General features: G+C 42.5%; 2 protein-coding genes across 2 annotated transcripts in view; one reads left to right on the forward strand and one right to left on the reverse strand.

Moving 5' to 3' along the window:
• Window positions 1-6,076: 6,076 nt before the first annotated feature.
• Capza3 (capping actin protein of muscle Z-line subunit alpha 3) lies at window positions 6,077-6,976 on the reverse strand. Its single transcript, XM_055610043.1, has one exon. It carries the CDS (start codon window positions 6,974-6,976, stop codon window positions 6,077-6,079), a length of 900 nt encoding a protein of 299 aa, XP_055466018.1.
• Window positions 6,977-8,075: 1,099 nt separating this feature from the next.
• The window catches only part of Plcz1 (phospholipase C zeta 1), a 49,869-nt gene continuing 48,614 nt past the window's right edge, over window positions 8,076-9,330 (forward strand). Inside the window, exons 1-2 of the mRNA XM_055610410.1 lie at window positions 8,076-8,113; window positions 8,919-9,042. Of these exons, the coding sequence (XP_055466385.1) occupies window positions 8,076-8,113; window positions 8,919-9,042 (162 nt within the window). The remainder of the gene's footprint in view (window positions 8,114-8,918; window positions 9,043-9,330) is intronic.

Consider the following 9,330-nt stretch of genomic DNA (forward strand, 5'->3'; position numbering starts at 1 on the left):
AAATGAAGTTTTCTCTCAATAAATATCACTTCTGAAGGAATTATCTGTCAGCTTCCTTTTTCCAGGCTGTCTCCTGCTGATATGATCATTATTTCTTCATTATTATCCTTGCACCTTCATGAGGACCTGGTATAGAGACTCGGCTCTTGAGCATCTGGTGGCCTCTCCTTTACCCAGACCTGAAGACCTGAATTCTTTCGTGTTGCATGTCCTCTCTTTGTGGTCCCATACGTTTGCCCCTAAGCCTTTTTTAATATCATACCTCTGAATTTTCTGATCTGTGATATTTTGTGGTGAGGTTCACAGTGCAGAAAGACATCTTGTTAGTGGATACTCCTTAAGGAATCCATGACAGCTTGTTGATAATAAAGACACCAGCAGAACATACCTGGCATGAAACATCTTCAAAATCCTAGGCTGTGCTTGGAATGAAGACATCTGAAAGTTAGAATCCTGAAATGTGGAGCTTGAGAAGTTCTCTTTGTTTGGGACATATATTCATTCATCAGCCATTTACTGCTTACACAGAATCAGTAGATGCTGCAGGCTTACAGCTGGAGGAGTATCTCATTTTAGTGTTGCAGGAGATGGAAAAAGTGGGTGACAGTGAAAACATGAATTTTCTTTTCCCTTAGTCTTGTAAAAACAGTAGCAGTTAAAGACTTGAACTCAGGTGTCCTGAGACAGTCTCACTGATTTCTGCTCCACTTCTGACAAATGAAAGATTCTCCTTTATTAAGAGAACCAGGAAAGTATGTCCACTTAGATTAAAATGAACAGGTCCTATGCTTAACTAGAAATGCATTTTGCTAGACTCTAGGGATGGGGAATGTGTGTTTGGAAATGTGACCAGGCCTGGCTTCTCGGGCAAGGTTCTGGAAGCTTAGAGAAGCCCGTGTGGTCTGTGGTATAATGCGGTTGCTCAGACCTCAGAGCCGGGAAGGCTAAGAGAATTGGCATGTACTCCCTAGTCAGTAGATGTTACAAAGAGCTATTTAATCAAGATTGTGAGTAACATCAGCAGGTAATCAGTAAAAGTTTATGAAAGTTAATTGAAAAGAGCTCACAGAATAAGAAATGGAAGTAGGCCAATTAGAAAACTCATTAGGCAGGAAGTAACAACGTTTATTAATAAGTTGGCAAAGAAAAGAAGAAAAGCACAGAAATACAAAAAGTGAAGGAGGAGTTTTAAGAAAAGTGAAATTAAGTAAATCTATAGTTTTAACCCCAAGTCACTGACAAGAAAATGCTTCCAAAAGAATGCTTGAAGCAGAGAGAGGGATGAAGGGAGGAAGGGAAAGAGAGAGAGGGAGAGAGAGGGGGAGAAAAAGAGAAAGCGAGAGCAAGACAGCGGAGAGGAGGAGAGGGAGGAGAAAAGTCAGAAACTGTAGTTTCCTGGCCATGTCAGCCACCTCCTAAAGAAATTTTCCTGCAGGAAATGCACTTGGTATCATTGTGGTATAAACTAATGAATACATTTTAAGATTTTGTGCCATATTAAATACTAAATCAATATTAGTTATTATCAAGACCTCTGTGGTTGGTTAGGTGCCCCCTTCCTTCTATCCTTTTTTTTCCTTCCTTCCTTCCTTCCTTCTCCCTCTCTCCCTTACGTCCTTTTTGTTTTTGTGACATAGAAAGCACATAGTGCAGGCTGGTCTCAAACTCACCATAAAGCCAAGGATGACCTTAAACACCTGAGTATCCTGCTACCAATTCGCAAGTGCTTGGATTATAGGTGTGCCTCCTTATGCCCAGCTAGACACTTTCTCAACATTACTGGAGGATTTTGAATTTGTTAAGAATATGTCTGCAGAGCATTTGTAAATGTGCAGTGTGAGCATTAATGTCTTTTTTGTCTTTTTAATATGAAACTTTGGGTAATTTGTCTTGAGGGAAATAACCCAAAGTGTAGAAAAATATATGATCATTGTAGGAAACTCATAGCAGGAAAAATTCTAAAAACCTAAATTATATATGAGGAAAGAAATGGCTGTCTTGTTATGGTACATTTATAGTATTAGCACAATTTAAATAATTAAATTTATATGCTCAAGAAATTTTGAATGATATGGGGTAATCTTTATGATCCATGCATTATGTAAAAGAATATCAAATATAAATTTTTATTTTGCATGTCCTTAATATTGAAAACTTCACAAAATTAGATGGAGAAAAATAGATCAATACTTTACATTTTAAGTACTTCCCACAATTTGTTCATGTGACAGATATCTAGAAATATCAACATTTTTATATTTAATTTTTTTTTTTTTTTTGGTTGGCTTTTAGAGACACAACTTCCTTTAGGCCAGGCTGGGCTTGAATTAGTGATGTTCTTTTCTCAGCCCTCTGAATGCTGGGATTACAAAGACACCTGGTGGTATTTCATCAAGCCTGAATGCTGGAGTCTTGTGATGGTTTGTATTAATCACCAGCTTGACAAGGTCTAGGCTCAACCGGGAGCCTAGACCAGTGAGGGATTGTCTAGAGAAGGGTCACCCCTGGGAATCCCAGATAGAGGTTGCATGATAGAGTCGATAGAAATGTGGCCCCAGCCTTCCCTGGGACTGTGTTCTAGATGGTCTGCAAAGGGGGAAGTAAGGTAAGCACCAGGCTTCCTTGCTCTCTGCTTTCTGACAATGGGTGTAATATGACCCAGCTCCTGCCACCAGACCCCCCTGACATGATGGATCACACTCTCAAACCTTCCCTGCTCCTACCTTGCCTTTGTCTGGGTATATTTTCTGTCAAAGTAGCAGGAAAAGTAATACTAAGATGGAGAGCTAAATGTCTCTAATTTTCCCACCAACTCTCGGGTCCTGTGCTGGAATGATCTAGAAAATTGCTTTTATACCTGTAACCATGAACTACTTCATGTTTTTGTTAAAGGGTTTTTCTGATAGCAATTTATCTGATAAAAACAACTTTATCTTCTGCTTTATTTTAGGACTTTGGTCTCCCTTCCTTTCCCTTTCACATAACAGAAGAAATCCTGGATTTGGTCCGTATGCAGTGAGTAGTAGAAATGGCTTTCACTAGGCCATTGTTCTTCTGAGAAATGATTCTGAGTAAACAGAAATTAGGTATGCTATTTTAAGATTACAGCAGTATTTCCTAAAATATGGTCCCGACTGGCAGACTTTCTTTGTGTCAGCGATACCTCTGATATTTGTTTTTAAATATAATTATCCTATAGGCTGGTGGCCGTAGCTCAGTAATAGAGGGCAAAGTGGTCTTAGGTTCAATCCCTAAAATTAGAGAAAAGAAGAGAGAGAGAGAGAGAGACAGAGACAGAGACAGAGACAGACAGAGAGGAGAGAAAGAAAGGAGAGAGAGAGAGAATATTTCTGGATAGGCTCCAAAAATTTGTGCTTTTGAAGACATAGTCAGAGAATTATCTAATAAAACTAAAGAGCCAGGGTTGAGGAGATGGCTCAGCAAAGCTTGAGGATCTGAATTCAGATCCCCAGCACCCAAATAAAAGCAGCTGGCGTGGCCACCCATCTGTAAGTGCTGTGCGAGATAGGAAGATCATGGGAACTCACTGGCCAGCCCATGTAGCCTTGTTGGGGCGGGGGCTAAGGTACAAATGAAAGACTCTCAGAAAATAAGGTGACAATCAAAAAAGACCCAACAGAGTCATCAACTTCCACAGTCATGGACCCAATACTCCCACCCCCACAAGCACAAACATGCAAACACCATACACAGACAGAATCAAGTAAATAAATAAATAATGCAGAAGCAGTAGCTGGGGAAGACTTGAGGTTTAGAAATTCCTGCACAGGCTCTTGTCTGATCTAGTGTTTATGAGACAGAACCAGATCATTTTAACTTTTCAGTTGCATGTTCAGGTCAATCAGGCTTGGAGGATGGGGCTGTCTACTGACGGCTTCTCCGTAGTTGAGATTTCAAGTGGAATCCACTGAAGGGGCAATTGGCCGATATAAGGTCGTGGGGAAGGATGGACAGGTTGATTGCATCCAGAATGAGCTGGACAACAGCAGATTCCTCTCCCGGGATGTTCCCTGTGTGCTCTGCTTGCCTTCATCATTGTTCAGCGTAGCGTACCACTTCTGTGTGCAACGTAATTTGCTAATGGCTGTGACCGAAGGCCCAGCAGAAACACCACACTGGAGGAAGGGTTTCCCTTGGTTTATGACTTCAGAGAGTTCAGCCGCGGGGCTGTTCGTGTTTGGGCAAACATCATGGTGGATGGAAAGACGTGGCAGAGGAGACTTCTCAGTGCAAACAGACATCAAGCAGAGAAGGAGCTAGAGAGCAGACATGACCTTCAAAATCATGTTCCTGGGGAACTTCTCCTTTCAGCTAGCCCCAATCTCTAGAGGTTTCCAGAAACTCTCTTTTGTTTTTGTTTTTCGAGACAGGGTTTCTCTATGCAGTTCTGGCTGTCCTGGACTCGCTTTGAAGAACAGGCTGGCCTCGAACTCACAGTGATCTGCCTGCCTCTGCCTCCTGAGTGCTGGGATTAATGGAGTGTGCCACCACACTAACCAAAGCAGTGGCATCACTGGAGATGAAGTATTCAAAACTGGGCCTTTGCCATGGAAGGTTGAGCATTTCATGATCAGATCATTACATGATTGAACAGACCTCCTGAGATAGCTCATCTCATGGCTCTGGAGAGCTACCCTGCTCCTTCCAAGGTATGCTACACAAAAGGAGCACTGCCCATGAAGAAGCTGATATGGACTCAGCTTGCAACTTGATCTCGGATTTTCCTGCCTCAGACTGGTGCTCACTACTTACCTTCGATCAGCTCCTCATTTGATGGTAAGTTTGTTTTTGTATTTATTCCATTCTGTGTGCATGGAGTTGGGGACGGGGCTCCTGTGGAGGACAACTTGTGGGTGTCAGTTCTTTCCATCATGTGTGTCCTGGAGCTGGAACTCAGGTTTCAGCATGATGGCAAGGACCTTTCAAGCTTAGCAGCAGGCACCTTTATGGGCCAAGCCATCTCACAGGCCCCCATTTCACAGCAGTTTACTGTAGCGATCTGAACAGACTGAGATGTTATATGTCTTGACGATTCGAGCAACTTGAAACCTTTTACATCTTTAATGTAAAATGGGAATAACATTAGAACTAGACAGATGGTACAATATTGTATGTAAGACATTTAGCACAGAGTTTGCTCTGAAGTCAGCATTAGACAGGTTTAGAGCGATGGCTTCTCAATGGCTCAACTACACAAGGTTTGTAGACCCTGCTCTTCTAGAATTCCAGAGATTTACAGTAATTCCACATCCCTCTTAGGAGGGATGTGAAGATGGAGCAGAAGAGAGGTGGAAGCAACTTTACTAATCGTCTTCATTTTTATTTTATGTGTCCGAGTGTTTTGCTTATATGTGAATGTAGTGTTGTACCCTGAGCATGCAGTGCCCCAGGAGGTCTGGGACTGGAGGTGGCAACTGTGTGCCACCATGTAGATGCTGAGAACCTACCTCCTCTGGAAGAACAGCCAGCACTCTTCACTACTGAACCACCTTTCTAGCCCCATGACTGAGAGCTTTGATATTAGCTATCCAATGTCATTTATTAAAGTCCACCCATTTCTGGTTGGTTTCAAACTGAATAGAATGATGTGGAGTAGCATTTGCAAAGTTGTGTACACACCTACTCAGTTCCAAAGAGAGGGTGAATTCACATACATATAGATACACAGGACACATGTGCACACCGATGCACAAACAGATACACAGACACAGACAACGCTCCTCCCTGACACCCAGTCCTACACATAGACACACAAACACAGGAACACACACAGGAGTTACACAGTCTTAATCCTGACTACCTCCCCACTACCAAGTTATTTTCGGTTCTAATAAGAATCTCTGAATTTGTGACAGTTAACATTAAGGAATATATTTACCCCTTTCTGACATGGTGGTGAATACTATCTGTATAACATGATTTCTGTCCCCTCTTCAAACTTGCATGGGCCTGTTGATGGACTAATTACTAGTTCAGGAACTTCTCAACTATATGGCAAACACTTACTCCCCAGAAAACAAACACTTAGCTTGAGGCAATGGCCAGGAGCAGCCCTTTATATTATCCAGTTACACAACACACTTCTGGAGTAAATGACGTATCCTAACTTGGGGTACATCACCAGATTCAAGTCAGAGAGGATCCTCTGCCAGTCAATCAAAGTGCGTGTCACTGGAAGATCCCTTCGTAATATTCTTCTCAGGGCTTCATTTGATAACTCCTGTAACTCTTCCATGACAGCAGCTTGAAATTTGTTCTCTTGTTCTTCCACAAGCCTTGCAAAACTGAGAGCCAGCTGGGCTTGGTTGACCACCTCCAAGGTCTCCTTCAGGTCCTTGGAGATTTCTATATGAAGGTTGACACACCTGAAGAAGTGAGCTTGCACAAAAATCCTTCCTGTCACTTGGGTTAGGAACGGGTTTACCTGGAAGATCCACTTGGACTTCCAAAGACCATTCCAGCAATCTCCATTTTCATAGCTGTGGTCTTCAATGCAAGCTATTAAGAATTCCTTATTTTTGACTGTTTTTCTCAGCACGTTGCAATTTCCACTTGGGTAATGATCATTCACGTACAGTTTTAAGGCACACAGAACAACGGCCCTCAGGTACTCGGTCTCATTTCGAATGATTCCGTGGGTTTGTATGTCTCTCAGCTGATTCTGGAGGAGGTCAAACCTGAAAGATAGTTTGCTCTGATAGTCAAAGAACCGGAAGTCACCCATCACGTTGTGGTGAGACAGGAGGACTGGATTGCCATCAATGCAGAGTGGGACGCAGTATTTTTGGCAGTGCTGGTGGCCTGCACACTCTCCCTGCTGGTGCATGAGCTTCTCATCCCGGATAAGCAGACAGAGATCATCAAAGGCATTCACAAATTCCCCAGGAGGAGCCTGGACTAAGAGTCTGCGGATGACTTTTTCTTTCTCTTTCTTACTCAAGACGCTGAGTGCCATGTCTAGTTGCAGCAGAAGCAAAGCTTCTTAAAAGAAGGGTGTTGTTCACAGGGTGAGGAAGTGGTCCATGCGACACCTTGTCCATTCAAGCTGTTAAGCATTCAAGCCTTAGATCAGTATGTCAGAGCATGAAGATGGGCAGTCAGTCATGTTCTTTGTTTCCCAGTGAGGTCACAGAGAAGCATGGAACTTCTAATGATGTCACAGTGAATGCTCGAAACAAAAGAAGAAAATGATAGTCACCTGACGGTGTGGTACTCAGCCAACCAGCTATACCAATTGTGAAGGTTTTAAGAACTTAGCTTCCTGACAAGTCTTCTTCGAAAGTGGTGTGTCCTTCTCTGTGTCTGTTATGTGTTGTCGGCAGTCTAGGGAAGTTTCCTGGGGTTTGTAGTCAGTTTTGAATAGCATGTTGTCTCTTCAGCTGTCATAGGGGACTGATTTCCACTCAGGTCCTTAGAAGAGCTGCCCCACCCTTCTGGGTGAACATTGTGATGAAAGGTTTGAGGGGTTGGAAACAAAATGGGAAAAATAAAATGAGACACAGTGAGGGCTGAGAAATGGCTCAGCCATTAAAGGTGCTTGCTACCAAGCTTGGCAACCAGAATTTAATCCCGAGGACCTACGTGATGGAAGGAGAAAAATGACTCCTAAAAGTTGTCCTCTGATCTCAACACACGTTCTACAAATCACACACACACACACACACACACACGGAAAAAGAAAGAGAGAAAGAGACGGAGAGGGAGAGAGAGAGAAAGAGAGAGAGAAATGGAGTTTATTGGAAATGCCAGTGGTATTGGAAATTCTCAGAACATAAGATGTCAAATGTTTTAAACAGGGACCACATCTTTCATGTTCCCTCTCTGTTTGTGTGTGTGTGTGTGTGTGTGAGAGAGAGAGAGAGAGAGAGAGAGAGAGAGAGAGAATTTGAAAGAGCAATGGCAACATACGATGTGTTCTCTGCCTTTTCCCTAGAAATGAGGCAGTGGTGAGAACAACTGAGGGCAATCCTAAAGAGGCAGAGTCCTTCTAAGATGAATAACACCTTAGGCTGAGAGACCTCTATGGGAGGACACGAGGCGCAGATCATGAAAACATGGAAACGCCGCGGCATCATGAGCACGCAGAAGCAAGATATCCGTTCAGAAGGGTGTTTTGTTTGTTTGTTTTTTGGCCTCATTTCCCCACTTGCTCTTCTTTTCTCCCCTTCACGTGACCCTCACTTTGTTTTAGCATCCTGAACTCAAGAATCTGCTATGAGCGGATGAACATTCTGCTCATTTCCATAGTTCTGAGCTTCTTTGGGTTTTCTTAGGTTCCCGTGTATTCTTGTTGTTGTTACTGTTATAAGAAAATGTACTTTCCCATATTGAGTCATAGCTGTATTAAGTTTAAGAGTTACTCATTAGTTTTAACTGTCTAAAATTGGGCAGGAATTGGCACAACTTTCACCTGTAGTACATTTGACTAGTGTAGTAATTAAATCAGTCACAGTCACTACTGAACACTCAGTAGCCTACGTTTAGTTATGTCTTATGGACTTATTTAATGTGCTGTCATCCATAAGCTTAAGTGTTAGTTTGCTCATCTTTCTGGATGAGGGAGCTATCTGGGTAGGAGGATCTCGGGGTTCAGTAGCTTTCGGGATCAGGCTTTCAGGCAAAGAGGATGTAATAAAGGGTGCAATGAATTTCTCAAGTGCTAACTCTATGTCTCAGGTTTTTAAAATTTGTCCTGCATTTTAACTGGGTTGTGCCTTTTTATATCTTTTACATCTTTACTCTAATGCTCAATAATATTGTTTTCTATAAGTAGAATGTGTTTACAACTGTCTGAGCACAGGATCGATTATTAATATCAAGGGCAAACTGTTTCTTTAAGAATTTTAAATCCTCAGGAAGTGACTCTGAGAATTTCCTTAACTTCCTGTGCTTCATACATGGTTTTTGACAATGATTCAGAATGAATTTAGAGGTGGAAAAATCACCGTTGAAAACACTCACAAATTGCTTGAAAAACTTGGTATTCGGTGCAACTTTGCTCATGTGAAACGCATTTTTAAGGTGAGGTGATACCCTCTTCCTGCCTGCTCACTCTATGAAGCATTTACTGCAGTATAAGTAGACAGTCGTAGATATCTGAGTGTGTCTTTAGACAGTGCTCATGGGCTGGAGAGAGGCTCACTGGCTAAGAGCACTTTCTGCTTTTGTAGAGTATGTGTGTTCAGCTTCCAGCACGCACAGGATGGTCACAAGTGCCTGTAACGCTAGTTCCAGGGACCCAATGCCTTCTTCTGACCTATCTGAAACACACACACACACACACACACACACACACACACACACACACAC

The sequence above is a fragment of the Psammomys obesus genome, unplaced genomic scaffold (assembly GCF_907164565.1).
Source record: "Psammomys obesus unplaced genomic scaffold, mPsaObe1.curated_primary_1811, whole genome shotgun sequence".
Classification (NCBI taxonomy): Eukaryota; Metazoa; Chordata; class Mammalia; order Rodentia; family Muridae; genus Psammomys; species Psammomys obesus.